The 17,922-nt window shown below is 36.2% G+C and overlaps 1 protein-coding gene across 3 annotated transcripts in view; it reads left to right on the top strand.

Annotated features, from left to right (window-relative positions):
- The window catches only part of SNX9 (sorting nexin 9), a 52,672-nt gene that overhangs the window by 20,299 nt on the left and 14,451 nt on the right, over positions 1 to 17,922 (top strand). The window contains exons 4-10 of one of the 3 annotated variants that reach the window (XM_060753645.2): positions 1,100 to 1,213; positions 8,657 to 8,740; positions 13,398 to 13,551; positions 13,854 to 14,004; positions 15,290 to 15,374; positions 15,998 to 16,123; positions 16,288 to 16,405. In XM_060753645.2, coding sequence (XP_060609628.2) covers positions 1,100 to 1,213; positions 8,657 to 8,740; positions 13,398 to 13,551; positions 13,854 to 14,004; positions 15,290 to 15,374; positions 15,998 to 16,123; positions 16,288 to 16,405 — 832 coding nt within the window. Of the gene's footprint in view, positions 1 to 1,099; positions 1,214 to 8,656; positions 8,741 to 13,397; positions 13,552 to 13,850; positions 14,005 to 15,289; positions 15,375 to 15,997; positions 16,124 to 16,287; positions 16,406 to 17,922 lie in introns of all 3 variants that reach the window. The other 2 variants (XM_060753644.2, XM_060753646.2) reach the window with 2 other exon arrangements.

Here is a 17,922-nt window from a genome sequence, read left to right as displayed (position 1 = left end):
TAGAGTGAACTTATGACTGATTGAGCATGTTCCTGTACATTTATTTGGTTATTCTTGTTTGACTACCTCCTCCTGACGAAATGTAGATCTGTAGCTTGTTTGTGACTTGTGAACCAGTAAATGGCTTGTATGGGGAAAGAGAAGCCAGAGTTCCTTGTCTTTCTGTCATAATGGTTAAAACATGCTGTTCAACTCGAGAGTTAGGCAAAGAAAGGCATGGCAGATGCTGGAGTGCATCTCTCATCATTGACTGTGCTGGCTGCAATTCATGAGAATTACAGTCCGGCAACACGTGATTGGTTAAACACAGCACACGCACACACACACAATTTAACTGCTCCTTATTATTACAAGAGCAACCTGTTGTTTGTCATATCATTCAGAAAATGTCAGAATTCCAGTCTGTCGTTGCAATGTAAGCATGAACAAGTCAGCATTTTTTCATTATTTCTGTATTTTTAAATACCAGAGACCTGTGCTATATTATTTTTTAAAAATATGCTGTATTAAGTGCCGTAATCACAAGAGCTTACTTTTGATTAAATAAAGGATCCTATTTTATATGCACAGTGAATGCTTATGAAAGGATTGCATAAGATTTTCCTACAGCCCTCTGCCTGCCCATCCAGATTCATAGATATTGACAACCCACCTGTATCTCCATCCAACCTTCTCGCCTCTCTTCTTAAACTCCACATTTCTTGACTGAAGAGAGAAAGGGGAATTGAAAATCAAGTGGGAATCAACTACAAGCATCTCTTTCTCTGTATTGGCCCAGCAATGTCTTGACTTGCTAAATACATGAATGGAAATTACAGTAAAGAGGGAGAAACAGAGCTCCCTTGTGTACTAAAGTTGCCGTGTTTGTGGTATGACAGGATGAGCCCATGTGTATGTAGATTGCTCTTTTTGTAATAAAAATTCTTCTATGGCGCAAATAAGTTTGTGGAAACCATTCAGTAAAATAGTTTATATTATAGGGAAGGTAAATGAATAGTCAAGGATGCCTGCATGTTCTAACTACAGTTCAAACTTTATTCTTGAATATAAAATGATATGTTTTATTTAAGAACATTTTTAAGCAGCTTCTGTTTTCCAGATTATACATGAAAGTGCCAAAGATGGAATATCAGTAGCTGACCAAGCCTTTTTTGACTGCCTCTCCACAAGTACTGCCCAGAGTAATTCACAAGTTGCAAAAAACCCCAGTCAAGTAAGTATATTTTTTTTCTTTGAGCATGTTTTTCTTGAACTCCAGAAGCATGACAAGTTGTACAGGGTCAAAAATGTTTATTCATTTCACTTGTAGAGAGTTTGAGAGCAACTCATTTACTTCTCAAGAGTTCCTTTGAGATGTGCATATGAATTCTGCTGATTCAAACTAAACAATTTTGAATCCAGCAATAGGCAAATGGTTGCTTCCATAGATTCATACAGAGTTCATAAAGGCCATGGTTCTCTTTTTTTCTTAGGTTTCTGTATCCTCCACCTATTTAGAGATATGCTGACTCTGAGCATGGCGGTTCCATGGTAGCTGTTCACCGTAGAAAAACCTATCCTCCATCTAATTTGTCATTTTTTGCATTGTTGGGGAAGAATTCTTTAATGTCAATTTGTAACTAGAGCTTATTTTTTACTTCACCAAGACTTCCACTTTTTAAAAGGAGGGCTTTGTTTTTTGGGTCTTTGCAAATAATATTATTATCATTATTTATTTTATATAGCATGATTAGTGTGCATGATACTTTGCAAGTAAATAGCAGAACAAAAAATAAATAAATACCTGGCCTAAAATGCTGGCCTAAACTTTTGTTGGTTTCCTAATCTGTGTGAGACAGACATTTTAAAACCTCCATGATGTGATGATATTCTTGTAACTTTCATTTGTTTCATTCCTTAACGTCTGTAAAGTTTTTCTTTTGAAATTAAATATGACCATATTAGGCTTCCTATTCACTTCCCCAGATGTTGAAGTTAGTTTTGTTGTGGTCAGTTTGGCAACATTAAATCTTATCCAGGTAGTCCCCAAATAACAGATAAGATATGTAGGTTTGTTCTTAAGTTGAATTTATATGTAAGTTGGGACAAGTACATTTTAAATGTAACTCCAGCTATATAAGTTTTGGATAGCCTAGGGAAAGTTTAACAGTCCTGAGACATTTGTTGTGCTGCCTGTGCCCTTGTTTATAAGTATTCACCTCATTTTCTGTTCCTGTGAGAATTGGATTTTTAAAAAGTTGGATTGTTGTAGAAACAAGGATTAGTGATAAAGCTTCAGTGGAGACTCCTTGCCCCCATGATAACTCTTTCAGGAGTGAATTTCCCTTCTGAGGGGTAGATTTCCTCTCACTTCATGTTGTCTCTCTCCCCCCCCCCCCCAATTTAAGAAGGAGTTGTATATAAGTTTTATGTCTATAAATCAGAGACTGCCCATACTATATTCTAAGGGTTCCATAAAATGAAATTAGGACTTGCACTTTCTGGTTAGTTCTATGATTAACACAATCAGAACATCTGTTCATTTTTAAAAATTATTTCTCACTAGCTGAATGTTTTTATTCTGATTTTTGCCTTTATATGCATTGTTGGTTTTCACCACCATCTTCAGGATTTTGATCATGGGTTGATAAGATGATGGTGTTTTTCCCCCGATAATACATTGTGTAATTAAGGATCTATCTTTATAAACTAAACTCAGTTTAATTAGCCATAATGCCTTCAAAAGAAGTTTAAAGCAAGTAGTTTCTCAGGTTTTGCGAAACACATGCTTGGATTGTGGCAATCAGTGCAGCTGGATATCAGGACTTTTTGTTTGAGTTTTGATATTACTCAGGCTAGGATAATTCTCTGGTAGCAGTGTGTCATTTCCTGCAAACGGCAATGGACTTCCTTTTTAATAGTTGTTACATATACTATTACCATCATAGAAATCACTACTGCTGCAGCTGTTTCTATATCAATAAAATATATTCACAGCCTGTAGCTCATATTATTAGCAAGCAGTAGTATTATAAAACTTGTTTGAGGGCGGTTTAATACAATCCATGGATAGGTCAACCAAGTTTTTGTAAGAGACTTTAAAATGGGTTTTATCATCTGAATGGATTATGGGAAGAAACCGTACTATTAATGCTATATGTTGCCCAATCTACTTTCATTCTATTTTCTCAGTAAGGTTGATAGAATATAATATGAGTGACTAGTAGTCACAAAGTTTATAGACCACTACAATATCAGAGGCATTATTTCTTGGTGTATCAGTCACTGAAAAATGCAAGAGGAAGGATATAGTTGCTCTCATACTGTGCTTGTGGGCTTCATGTGTTTTAACTGGCTGGAAATACTTTTTTAAAGTCTTAATTTTGTTATGGGAAACATTAAGCAAAATCAGCAAAAGACCTATTTCATCCTAAATGGGAAGTTACAAGATATGGCATGGATGGGTCTGAGTTCCTTCTTTCAGCAGTGTGATGATACCGAGTTGCACATCTCAAGTGTGTCTGAGAGGTCCAGATCCATTCTGGCTCAAGATTTGCTTCTTCTGTAGTAGATATTGCTAGGTAGTTGAAATCCGGTATTTTGAGCTTCCTTTGCTGCCCCCTTGAGATTTCCACTTCAGGACCTTCGGGATTCCCCATACTTTTTACTGATGCTTAGAAAACAGAATCCCAGGAAGATATTTTCCCATTTCAGAGATAGAAGTTGCTGCACCTGGCACCCGTCTCCCCACTCCAAGATGCCACATAAAAATAGATTTTTGAGTCATTTTTCAATTTAAGGAAGGTAGCATTGAGTGGGATGTGTATGGTTCATGTTCAAGATTAGTACATAGAAGGCACATGATTACTCTTAAATATTGCTAAAGATTCATACTTCCATATTCATGAAGAAAAAGTAATTAGTACCTTGTACTTCTGTGACTGATCACCAAATATGCTGAATCAAATAGAGAAGCATCACATATGATGATCTAAGCTTTCATTTTTATAATAAAACAATGCTGAATTATTGATAACCTAGCTGATTTTGGAACCCTGGAACAAAAGTAATGGACTAGGGCCCGTTCCACACAGCTGTATAAAATCCCACATTATCTGCTTTGAACTGGATTATATGGCAGTGTGGACTCAGATAACCCAGTTCAAAGCAGATATGGTGGATTGTCTGCCTTGATGTTCTGAGTTATATGGCTGTGTGGAAGGGCCCTAAGATTGACTACGGTAGTTTACAGAACTCATTCCCCCAGAGATAGGTGGAAAGTGTGTCAAGTTTTCCTCAAGGGATACCTATTTCATGAGATGGGAAAACATTTGGGGTATGTCATAAAATGTTGCTAAATGTCCAGGAGAGTTAGTGGGATTGAACATTTTCCCAATTTGAGATTAGCACATTTTAAGAGTAAGAAAATTACTATCACATATGGTCTCTAATGTTTTTGCTGCCATTAATGGGTCAGATCCAGAATGTCTCTTCAGATTTGAAAGATTGGTTCTTTTTGTAGAAGAGATAAATCCAATACTTGGAGGAAGAGAATTGATGAAAGCTCCCTTATGGCTTTCCTACACCATGGGTATCCAAACTTTTTGAAATGAGGGGCAGATTTGATGAGGTGAAAATGTGTGGGGGTCGACCATTCAGTTCAACATTCTTTGAACCAATAACATTAAATGTAAATGAACTATTTTATGATATTTTGCAAATTTTCTTTTCTTCACACAGAACACAAATCTAAACAAGTTTTTTACCTAAATCACTATGTCTTTCATATTTGAAGGACCACATAGAATGAAGAAAAAGTTTGTCTGGAAGATTAAACACACATTATTTGAAACATTACATATTATTCACGATTAAATCTTCACCTTAACTTCTCAATTCAAAACATGGGAACAGGAAAATAACACTGATAGTTATCTTATTCAGAAGTACAAAACATTGAGGACCATATCAATCCGTGAATCACTCATACTTTTGCTTTTCAATTAACCATCAAAAATTAAAATAAAACAAAAACAAAAAAGTTGTGAAGGGCCTGCACTAAACTGTATAGTTGATACCAGATGGTTTTATAAGATGGGAACAAGCTAGCTTATTTCCTGCAAACTATTCAGAGAATTGGCCACCATTTGAGCACAGGCATCATAAGAAATTGTGTTTCATCTAAAAAACAAAGAAGAGCTTAAGTCTTCTACATGCCCTTATGATTTGCTATGATTTGAGAAAATCATATTTCAATTTATAAAACATTACATTAAAAACAGAGAATTAAAACACATTAAAACAATTACATCAATTCTTAAAATCACATAATCCAATGTCATAGTCGAAGGCCATTCCAAAATGTCATTGCACAGATTCTTTGTTCATTTATTGCAGTGCATTTAATCTCCAAAAGCTTAGTCCCGTAGCCATGTTTTAACTTTCTTCCTGAAGGCTAAAAGGGAAGAAGCTGATCGAATATTACTGGGGAGGGAGTTCCATAGCCGAGGGGCCACCACTGAGAAGGCCTTGTCTCTCATCTCCTCCAATCGTGCCTGCGAAGGAGGTGGGACCGAGAGCAAGGCCTCCACAGAAGATCTTAATCTCTGTGATGGTTCATAGAGGGAGATAGTTCAGATAGGTAAGCTGGGCCAGAACCGTTTAGGGCTTTATAGGCTAAAGCCAGCACTTTGAATTGTGCTCGGTAACAGACAGGCAACCAGTGGAGCTGATGCAATAGGGGAGTTGTGTGCTCACTGTACGCCGCCTTAGTAATCAACTTGGCTGCTGCCTGTTGGACAATTTGGAGCTTCTGAGCAGTCTCCAATGGCAACATAGAACACGTTGCAGTAGTCTATACAGGATATAACAAGAGCAAGGACTAGCGTTTCCTGTTTCTTTAGCCTATTTTGTAAGCTTCTGCTTTAAACTAGTGCAGTGGTTCTCATCCTGTGGGTTCCCAGATGTTTTGGCCTTCAATTCCCAAAAATCCTAACACCTGGTAAACTAGCTGGGATTTCTGGGAGTTGTAGGCCAAAACCCATAGGTTGAGAACCATTTAACTAGTGGAATACAAATCTAACAAACAACAACATGATCACGTGAATGTTCTACCCTTAATTACCCCCCCCCCCCCGAAGTGAATATGCCAGCAGAGTCTGGAACTCTAAACTATGACTTTGAGTGAGATGACTTTTCAAAATGAGAACTAATAACAATATTTCCACTGAAGCTGAGAGGTTCCATGATTGTGTAATAAATGTTACTTTTCATCCAACATTATTTTTAAGTGGGTTTGTTAACTATCATGTATAGTCTGTTAGTCCCAGTAATTTTTAGCTTCTTGTCTGAAGATATTACCACATGTTTTTAGACATGAAATAAATTTGTTGGAATGCAACAATATGTAGTTTTTACTTGGGCATTGTAGGACTTGAAGTGAGTAATAGAATAGCTTTAATATGAAAGTATGTACTGGTTAAGAAACAATGCAGTCTAAATTTAGTAAGATATGTTGCTGGATAAAAGGACAGTGAAAGAATATGTGAGCTGAAGTATAACTAGCTGGCTGAAAGATAAATATAACATAAGGAAAACTATTAAGGGGGAATTGTTCAGTTGAGTACAGTAGTTTATAAATGGTCCAACCAGATCCAAAGAGTAGTAATCCTAATAGAAGGGCAGTAGTAGAACCCACTGAAAAAGAAACAAAATAAGTAGAACACATAGTTATGTGTAATGGCAGAAAACCTTGTAAAATTATGACTCCCATTATTCCATAGCATTGAGTCATGGCAGTTAAAGAGTTGGGTTGCTATGAGTTTTCTGGGCTGTATGGCCATGTTCCAGAAGCATTCTTTCCTGATGTTGCACCCACATCTATGGCAGGCATTCTCAGAAGTTGTGAGGACTGTTAGAAACTAGGCAAGAGAGAATGCTTCTGGAACATGGCCATACAACCCAGAAAAGCTCACAGCAACCCAGTGATTCTGGCCATGAAAGCGTTTGACAACACAATTTAAAAGTTCTTTCATTCACCCTGAATCTGGTGTAATATATTGCTTATTTACCAATGCAATTTACTATCAGTGCCATGTACCTTTTATGATGTAACACGCATACGTTGCCAAAGACTATGTAATATAAAGTAAATAAGAATAAATAAGAAAGACAGGCCAAAACCATGGTATCTCAGTGATACCATGAACTTCTGATATATATGTAGAATTAATGTATTGAGATTAAATGATCACTGTATGGGATGAATGATCCTTCCAAGAAATGCAAATACGTATACTACTGCATTATAGACTAATAAACAGCATGATATAGGCTTGATCAAGGAAGCCATAGCTTTAGGTATGCAAGTCTTCAACAGGGCTGTTGAAGACAGAGTGCCCTAAAGGTTTGACATTCATAGGCTCATCATATGTTGCAGCTGATATGATGGCACTTAACAGCAGTAAATAGCATAAAATGATATCAATCCTCATGTCTATTGTAAATTTCCTGAAAATTTCGTCTTGAAGAATAAATAGAGGGCTTTTTGCCTATCTAGACAACACTCAGAATAAAGAAGCATGGTGGGGAGCCACATCCTTTATACCAGGCAAATTCTTCAAGAAATCACTTGCCCTTGTGATTTAAGCCTAGGACAATAAGGGATTCTGGCATTTTCTTATTCTGTTTTTCCACTAACTCCTTCAAATATTATGGTATACTCTTTGCTTTAATTGCACGTATTCAAAGTTCCTTTCATATTCCATACATAATGCTGTCTTCTCAGACTATTTCTGGTAGAATCAATAAACAAATGAGCATTTATATGATATTGCTATAAGTGTAACAGTACATTTATAATTTCTGTTAAGATAGGAACACTGAATGAACACATGAATGCTTGTGCAATGAAAAGAAACGCTATAAAATTTAATGTCCATGAACTTATACTTAACAGTGTGAATGCTGCATAGATGAACTTCATTTGTAAGCAGATCAGTCTGCCTTTCTGGTGTGGTAATATAGCTTGAACGTCCCTTATGTAAAATAGTCCAGAATTTGAAATTGTCTGCATAGGAGACTGAGATAGTGACACTTTTCCTTTCTGGTAGCTCAGTGCACAAAAACATTGTTTCATGCACCAAATGATTAAAAATGTTGTGTATTAAGCTACCTTCAGTCTCTGTCTATAAAGGTTTATGGGAAACATTAATTGATTTTATATTTTGACTTGGATCTCATCTCCAAGATATTTCATTGTGTATGTACAAATATTCCAAGATTCTAAATCCAAAACACTTTGGGTCCCAAGCACTATAGATAAGAGACACTTAATCTATTCTACAACTAAAGATTATGCATGGCTTTTGAACTGTATATCTTGTAGCTCGTTGCATGGTTTTAATTCAATGCGTTCTTTAAGATTTTTTTGTTTTGCTTTTGTGCATTTTGTAATATATGAAATCTGAATATGATAGTGTGGCTGAAATATGGTGCTAAATCCAAAATTCCATTTTCAGAGAAGATGCATTCTTGGATGCATGTTGCTTATACTTACAAGAAACTTAATGGTTTGTATATGTTTCAGCAAATCTGTTTGCCTACAGCAGTCTGCACGTGCCAACTGATATAGGCTGCTGCTTTTTTCTCTCTTTACTTAGTGCTTCTTATTTTTAAGGTGGATTTTCTGGCTTCTGCCAATCATACAGCTATTTTGGAAATTTTTCCACATTCTCCACCTTCAACTCCTTCTACGAGAAAGGTAACTTTTGAGCATTACTGGAAGGGTATAATCAGAAAATTTTCCCACATCTTGTTTGTGAATTTTTTTCTTGCAAGCCTACCTTAATAGTGTTGTTTTCTAAATATATAAAAAGAAGTGAGGAGTACATCCTCAACGTGCATAAGATAAGGATGTGTGAATTCAGTCATTGCTAAATTCTTAGCATTTGGTGAAGATGCAGTTGGTGAAAATTGTTAACTCAGTTTAAAACATTTTAATTTGGTTGTTTATACCAGTTTTAGGAGATGTTATTGTTATTTCTATAAGTGAGATGAGATTTTTTAAAAGAATATATGATTTACTTTCGCCTATTCTTTTGTCTCAGTATTTAATATATTGAGATAGTACATTATGACAGCAATTAACCAGGCCATCATAGCAGCTCATGACTTTTGTTTGAACATATGAACCTGCTGTTTATTTACTGGGGAGAGACAGTCACTAGAGAGAGCCCACAGAGATCCTTTCCTGTCCCAAGCTATTTCAGTATGTGGATTTGTTAACAAAGGTCACTCCCCAGGATGTATTCCCCTTTCTTACTCTGAATAATTCCTTCTTGCCCAACCTCTCACTAACTGACATAATTAACACAACCATTGTAGTTTGACCTGTGAGTATCATTATATTATGGAAAAGACTTTTTGATTCTGTAATAATTGCTGTATTTAACGTAAAAAAATTCTTACTTTGAAAATGAATAAACACATGAAACAACCTTACGTTGAGTGAGATCAAGGCTCCATATATCTAAGGTTTGCCTCTTCTGATTAATAACAGTTTTCCAGAATCTTAAGCTTTTATCTTTTTCATCAACCTCTGCATGATCACTTTCACGATCAATGCCACTGGAATGACTGTATTGCACTGTCATAGTCTTTCTGAACTAGACAGACCCAACTGTCTGCCTCTGCATAAACAGTTTTATATGCCCATTTGCCACAAAACCAGGTTAAGTAGAACCTAGACATTTCTACCCCACCTTTCTCCACCCCAGAGGGGACTTAAGGTGGCTTACACTATTCGATGCTATAAAACAATGCATGGTTAAAATAAACATTTAAATAGAATTATAAAATACATTTAAACAATTTGAAACAATATCTTCACAATTTAATTTTTGTATTTGCTTTGTTTTAAATTGATCAAAGTGTGTTGTTGTTAGCTGCCATGAGTCCCCTAAAAAAGAAAGACGGGTATAAATAAAGTTAATAATAATAGATCTCAATTCCATCAAGTTGCTTAATGCACAAAGATTTTTCAGGCAGAATCTTAGACATTTCAAATTTACTCTTTGAATAGTGAAATCTACTTATTAGTTATACTGGAAAACAATAGTAGCTATTGCAAAACTTGATATGGTTGTTCTCTGATTTATGAGATCTGATAAGCGACTTCTGACTGGCATGTGCTCTGCTGCTGAGTTTTTGAGAAAGCCTACAATTAAAGTCACTGCTACAATACAGTTTTCACTGTAAAAGGGAAGAATTACGTTTTCTAAGGATGGATGTGGATATGATCACTATATACTTAGCACAGAGATACTAGAATTTGTATACTGATTAGATACATGTACAATTATAGCTTGCTATTTCACCTGAATGTTTGTGTGACTGCATGTAGGGTCTAGGAAACAGAGAAAGAACCACCTAAGTCAGATAGGTTCTTGTTATTTGTTCTTTACATAAATCCTGTTTCATTTTTTAAAATTACAATCCTGTGCACTCACTGCGCATTTAGCAAAACAGAAAAAAGGACATTTGCTTCCAACTGGGTTCAGACAGCATATGGGAGACAAAGACTGCTTCCTGTTTTCCATTTTGTTCCCAGGAGCGCAACTAGTGTTGAGTGCAGTCTTATGGATGCAGTTCTCTCTCCTCAACCACTTGTTGCTTGTAAGAATGTACCACATTTTGTTTCCGATGCTCTTGTACATCTTCTTTGCATAAACAGTGAAAGTTAAAATATTCCTGGGGACCAAGATGTTACCTCTCTCGCTACTCTTGCATACCCAGAATGATGGCTATTACATTAGGAGTCACAGGATGATGATGATGATGACGACGACAACAACAGCAACTTTATTTTTATGCACTACCTCCATCTCCCCAAAGGGACTCTAGGTGGCTTAAATAGGGGCAAGCCCGGCAAAAACATAGATTAAAACATGACACAATGGAATAAAATCAAAATAAAATCAAAATAATTAAAAATAAAATCAACACATCACGATATCACAAAATGACATCATAAAAACAATCCCTAGCCCGATCAGTAAAAGATACTGAGTTTGGAGGGCTAAAAGTATATGCAATAGTTTCAAGACAAGGCTAATGGAGAAGTGCAAAAAGCGGTAAAAGTTAGGGCTGGAAGGGTAACATCTTTTGGTATTAGAATACTGGGTCTATAGGGTAGAGGGCAGTGCTAAAGTGCAGGAGCTATTGGTAAATTGCATTTGGGGGTCAGTTATCTGATGAACTGCTCAGTCATAGGCACAGTGGAACATTCACATTTTTAAGTCCTTGCGAAAGGTGGACAGTTTGGGTGCTGGTCTAATCTCCCTAGGGAGGGAGTTCCAGAGCCAAGGGGACACCACCAAGAAGGCCTTCTCTCTCGCCCCCACCAACCGCACTTGAGACGGAGGCGGAAGTGAGAGAAGGGCCTTCCTGGAAGATCTTAGAGCTTGTGCTGGTTCATAGGGGAAGATGTGATCGCAAAGGTAGGCAGGTCCCAAACCATTTAGGGCTTTGTAGGTGATAACCTGCACCGTGAATTGGGACCGGAAGCTTATCAGCAGCCAGTGGAGCTGTTTAAACCTGTTCCTTAATGTTCAAGAAAATACATACTCGGGTACAATCAGGGTTACATGTGGGCACATCACCTAGACATTTCGGAGTCTTGTTTTTAATAAATGTTGTCTTTTGTGTTAGTATTTTATCTGGAAGTATAAAACAGGAATGTAATTTTCAAATCGTATTAGTTGTGCAATACTGCTTTTAGAGTTTCTCTTTAAATAAAACTATATGTCCATTTATGTAGGAAATGATGGGTGGTACCTTGTATATCCCTTTGTAGTTGTGTGTTTGTGTGTTTTGCACACATAAACGCACCTTTAGACAAGGTGTTTTTCCTTTCCACATAATACATTGGAATTTCATTTGAGATCAGAAAATACCACACAATTCATACAATGAAATTCTTTAAAATTCTTGTGTTGACAGTTGATGGAAACCAAATGTTGCCCTGCAATTTTGCACATTTATTCAAGTAGTATGCATGTTTTAATTCGCTGAAACTTTTATTTGATTTGACTTTTCTAAACAATGTTACTCCCTTTTTGAAATGTTTGCATTATAACAAATAGATATTCTTTTATTTTAAGTTATTAAATATAAATTTCACAGATAGATAAAGTGAGCTGTATATTATTTTATTATTTATTTAAAGTATTTCTGTATTGTCTCCCAGCTCACAAGGGTGCCTGAGACAAATAACAAATAAAAGCCTATCAACAATACAAAAATTAAAACATTTTCAATCCTCTTTTAAACTCTTAATAGCAATAGAAAAACAATTTGAAAAGCTAGTTTTGAAATTGTTTAAACAGTAATTCCAAATACTGAATGCCATGAGAGATACCAGAAACCTTTAAAATGCCTAACTTCCTTGAGTAAGGAGTTCCACAGTTGCTAAGAGGTTTTGGGAGATACAACAGGATCTCCTCCCAATATCTCACATTTCTAACAGGCATATATTGGAAAAGGCAGCCTTTCAAACATTTTGGCCCCCAGGTGTTTAGCTTTGTAGGTTGAACTAAGTTCAGAAGCCAATTTGGAAACCAGTGTAGTGATTGCAGGATTGGAATTATATGGTTTCTAAATTGCACACCCGATTGTTGAATTTTTCACAAGTTGCAATGACCAAACATGTTTCAAAGACAGCCCTGTGTAAAACATTTTACAGTAATCTAAATATGAGATAACTAAGGTGTGAGCCACTATGGATGAATCTACTTTCCCCAAGAAAGTGTGAAGCCAGAGCAGCAATCTAGATTTCCAGGATTAGCACTTGGTCCAACTGATCTTTCAAAGGGTAAGCAACTCCTTCCAAAATAGGCTGTGATTCCAGCTTCAGATTCATTTTTGTATTGACCAGAAGCACTTTGTTTTTTTGTTTTTTTTTTCTGGATTGAGCCTCAACCAGTTTACTGCCAGTCCTTTCCTGCAGACAATTCAAAGCTACCACAACCTCTTTGGCAGCAGTTGTAAGGTAGAAATAGAATTGGATATCCTCCCTGAGGTGTATTTTGAGATTTTTTGTTTTTGTTTTACACACACCATGTTACCTTTATCTATCTTAAGGGCATTGCTAGTCTATGGGAGTTCTTTACTGCACATACTTTAAATAGGCTTACAAGTGAAGGAGGTTCTGGTGTCATTTGGAAAACCTTTATCTCAATTGGAACCTACGCATGTGCTTCATTTACTTTTAGTTTGGTCCTGTCAGTTCAAAGATTTATTGTTACAACAGATATACAACAGATTCATTGTTACTGTTAAGTACTGTAATGTATCTAATTTTCTTGTCTGATATTTCCTAAAAGTATGGGTGTTTTCTCACATCTTTTTTTTTAATGTAGGCTTCTAGCAATGCAAGTGACCCCTGGTCAAACTGGGACAACGCAACAGCTGGTGATGGCTGGGCATCCAAACCTGAAGCTAAGCAGAAAAATAGTACTACAAACAACTGGGATGCGGCAGCATTTGGTCACCCGCAAGCTTACCAAGGTCCAGGTAAGCAGAATTTCTGTAACTATTCTTAAGGGTTGTGGTGCATTCCTTGGAAAATATGTTGACGATTGTTTGTGCCTATTGAATTAATGTGAAAACATTAAGAAGATAGACTTATTGATGAATTTGGAAACTGAGACTTCCCATTATATTTGTTATTTGTCAGTATCATGCCATTTTGCCTCAAAATGTTGTTTTGGTCATTCTAGCTGTATTGGAATTTGTGTGCAACTAAATTGAGTGAAGGATGGTTGTTAGTTTTTTGTTCTGTTTATCTGATGTTGGCAATCATCCCCTTTTAGCAGCAGCTGATGACGATGATTGGGATGATGACTGGGATGACCCTAAATCGGCAGCTGCACCCTATCCTGGCTATAAAGAGACAGAACCTACTGACCCAACAGGACTCCAGCGTGGAAATAACCGAGGGGCTGCTATGAAATTGCCACTAAACAAGTAAAACTCCCAGATCTGTATGGGTTATAAAAATACTAAAGAATGATGAAGCAGCTAGAACTAGTTTGTGTAGTCAGAACTTAGTAGCCCTCTTCTAATGCAGTTTTTGGAGGATAACTGTGTTGCTTTCCCGCAGGAAAAGATTTATGGTTTCCTAAAGTCTTTAAAAAATCATTATGACACACGCTTTCAGGGGCTGAAGTTCACTACACAAGATGCAAATCTGATGGAAATTGATTATTTATTCAGCAATATTTAGTTGAAAGAAATTCAAGTCAAAATTGTAGTCTTGGATATGTACAGGCAGTCCTCAAGTTACGAACAAGATAGGTTCTGTAGGTTTGTTCTTAAGTTGAATTTGTATGTTAGTCGGAACAGGTACATTTTAAAGTATAACTCCAGTCATATACCAACAGAGAGAGAGAGAGAGAGAGAGAGAGAGAGAGAGCGAGCTTTGGACAGCATAGGGAGAGGTTAACACCCCAGTAGTGTTTGTTTTGCTGTCTGTGCCCCTGTTTAGAAGATTGCGCCTCTTTTGTTGTTTTTTTTGCCCCTGATAATTGGATTTTTAAAAAAAGTCTTGTAGTGGAAACAAGGATTGGTGAAAAAGCTTCTGTGGAGACACCTTTTCCCTATGATAACTCTTCCAGGAATTAATTTCCCTTCCTAGGGTTAGATTATTCAACACTGCATTCTGTCCTATTCTATCGATCTCAGGACATTGTGGCATGATCCAAACTAATGTGATTTGGAAGCGATGACATAGGAGCCCTGCTAATGGTGAGGTGGGGGGGGGTGAGGATTTGTGCATTTTGGGTTGGTGGACAATGTGTTTTGGATTGTGACAGAACCGATTTGTAAGAGTTGGCAGCCTTAACCCAAGAGTTTGAATTAATCTTAATTAAAATAGATCCTCTGATTTAATGGAAGTTAATGTCAGCATATGTCCCAGTTTTGTACTAGTGGTTGGTTTGGGTCCAATAACTCTGAGTTTATCAAATTACAGAAGAGAATTCAGAGGCTTTTGAAATGGTGCTGCAGTGACAGTTGGTACTAACTGTTCTTTGCTCTGTTTGTTCTGATTGGCTGAAGGCAGACAAATGAGAGATTACTTAATTCCCTAACTTCTAATGCAGTTGTAACTGGATCATTTTCACACAGAGGTTTTAGTAATAGGTTCATTCACCTCATTTAAACGACTGCATCTATAAAGTATGGCAGGTGTTTCTGAATCTAGCAATGTGCCTGTGAAAGAAGGACTCAGTCACTTTATTTCTGTGATCAGATTTCCTGGATTTGCAAAACCTGGAGTGGAACAGTACCTGTTGGCAAAGCAACTAACAAAACCCAAAGAAAAAATACCTATAATTGTAAGTTCTATATTTTAAATATATCCTTATATATCTGGAAAGTGCTGATACGAACCCTTTAAAAATGTTAACATTCACTAAAACAGCAAGTGCAGTGTGAGTGATAAATCATGGTTATGCTGAGCTGCTTGCTTACTTTTTGATTTTTCAGAGGGACTCAGCATTGAGAGTTACTGTATTCGGAGGCTCCTGCAAATGGAGCCTCCTCATACACTAATGTTTTTAAATAGAGATTTCACACTTCATTAAAAAGCATTAAAATTAATTGAGTTAATTCTGCTTGATTATACCTTCTACAGCACAACCAAGTTGAATTACTTCAGATGTTTATTAAATCTTTGTGCTATCTAGTTTAAATGATGTGGGAAAAATCAGAATGTATTATTTATAATTCTTAAGTTGGAAAAAAGGGAGATCCTAAAAGGCTGTTCGTACAGAGTCCATTGATTACCTGCTCCAAGCTGATGTATGTATCGTAAGAGTCTGTTGTGGCATTACATCTCATAATGTAATTTCCTAGGTGATACGAAAGTCTTACTCAATTTTTATGTTTGAGAGCATTGATTGCTTCTACTTCTAAATACCTATGCATACAACTGATAAAAACTGTTGTTGCCTTGTAGATTGGAGATTATGGTCCCATGTGGGTTTATCCTACCTCTACATTTGATTGTGTTGTGGCTGACCCCAAAAAAGGTTCTAAAATGTATGGTCTTAAGAGCTACATTGAATATCAGCTCACATGTACAGTAAGTGCTCACCTCAAAATGTCTAGTTACTCTTTTATAGTTTATCTAAGCTTTGCATCACAGAGTTAAATAATATTGGCTAATGCATATATATTATGCTGTTGTGAATATATATATTTTTGTAAGAATAATAAGATTATGTTTTTTGTTCACTTGTTTCACAGAACACTAATCGATCTGTCAACCACAGATACAAACACTTTGACTGGTTATATGAGCGACTCTTGATTAAATTTGGATCAGCCATTCCAATTCCATCACTTCCAGACAAGCAAGTTACAGGTAACTTTTTAAAACCGAATATAAGAAACGAAACAATATATTTTTTATAAAGATCATGCACTAGGATTAGATTTTCATTCAGCACTTTGCGGCACAGTCAAGTTGACCCATTCTACATTTTTATGCATTTTTCTTTCCACCTATAGATGTTTAAAGGCTGGTATTATTCCCACTTCATTTTTATATACATTCTATACTACGCTTGCTTGAAAATAAATTCTAAGATTTTATTTTTTAACAGGGTAGCACTTTCAAAAGATAGTATTTCTATTGATTTTGTTATGTTTTTGATTCGGGTATTAAATCTCATAACAAATTACAGGATTAAGCGATTTGAACTTGGCTTGATTTTTAAAAATATGAGATAATCTAAAGTAATTCCTCATACAGGTGTCAAAGTACTTTCTGGTAGGAATTGTAAGCCTCTGGTGGAAAGATGAAATTTATAAAAAGACAAGCTGTCCCCTGGCACACATTGCTATAGCCAAGTCTGTATAGATGTGTTATGGGTGTGTATATATTGGTGTATATGTGTGTATATACATATATATGTGTGTGTGTTTGCATATATATATATATATATATATATATACATATACATATACATATACATATACGGTTTTGTGCATGCGTTGTAATGTGTTTTTTTGCTTTTTTGCCTTTTAAGTCTCTTCTGCTGTGTTTTTCAGTGTGTTTATGAGTGATGGCCACTTGTTGGTCTGATAGGTGTAATGTGTCCAAATTTGGTGTCAATTCGTCTAGTGGTTTTTGAGTTATGTTAATCCCACAAGCAAAAATTACATTTTTATTTATATAGATAACTGGAAAGATTTAGATTAGTGGTTCCCAGCCTTTTGTATTCCAGGTGTTTGGGCTCCCACAGTTCTTAACAGCTGGTATGATGGCTGTGATTTCTGAGAGTTGAAGTCCCAAACACCTGAAGACCAAAGGTTGGGAACCATTGCTTTAGATAGACAGCCCTGTAACTATGCAGCACTGAAAATGTAGGCAGGTACTGCATGAGAAGAAAACTGAACACTGATGGGCATACTAGGATGAATGCCAAGAAAATGGAGAACTGAGGAAATTACTCAATTTTTCCTTTAGTTAGCTTCAAGCTTAGAATGCCACCAGCATTTTCTAAAATGAGGGCATGAGCTTAGAATAAAACAGTGAGAGTCTTTTGAGTTCATTTGAAATTGTTAACCATTTCGCATTTACAGCATTCTTCTTTGCCCTCTCCCCCCTCCCCTCCCATTTTGTGACTGTACCAGATGAAGGAAACAGTAATTAATGTTTATTCCCTCCTAATTTGTTAATGAAAACACTGGAAAATCATTATGCGCATTAGCTTTTTCAGCTTTGATATAATGTTCATCAGGAAATTATTTTTTCAGTGGTAACACTAATTACTGGCATATGCAGCACAAACAATATGTTGCTGCTTTCTATTTTATTGTGATGGTTGTCACATTTGATATAATGCAACAAGGAACAATTTTGCAGATGAAATGATA

This window comes from Anolis sagrei, chromosome 1 (genome assembly GCF_037176765.1).
Source record: "Anolis sagrei isolate rAnoSag1 chromosome 1, rAnoSag1.mat, whole genome shotgun sequence".
In the NCBI taxonomy this organism is placed as follows: domain Eukaryota; kingdom Metazoa; phylum Chordata; class Lepidosauria; order Squamata; family Dactyloidae; genus Anolis; species Anolis sagrei.
This window is presented reverse-complemented; position numbering and strand designations above follow the sequence as displayed.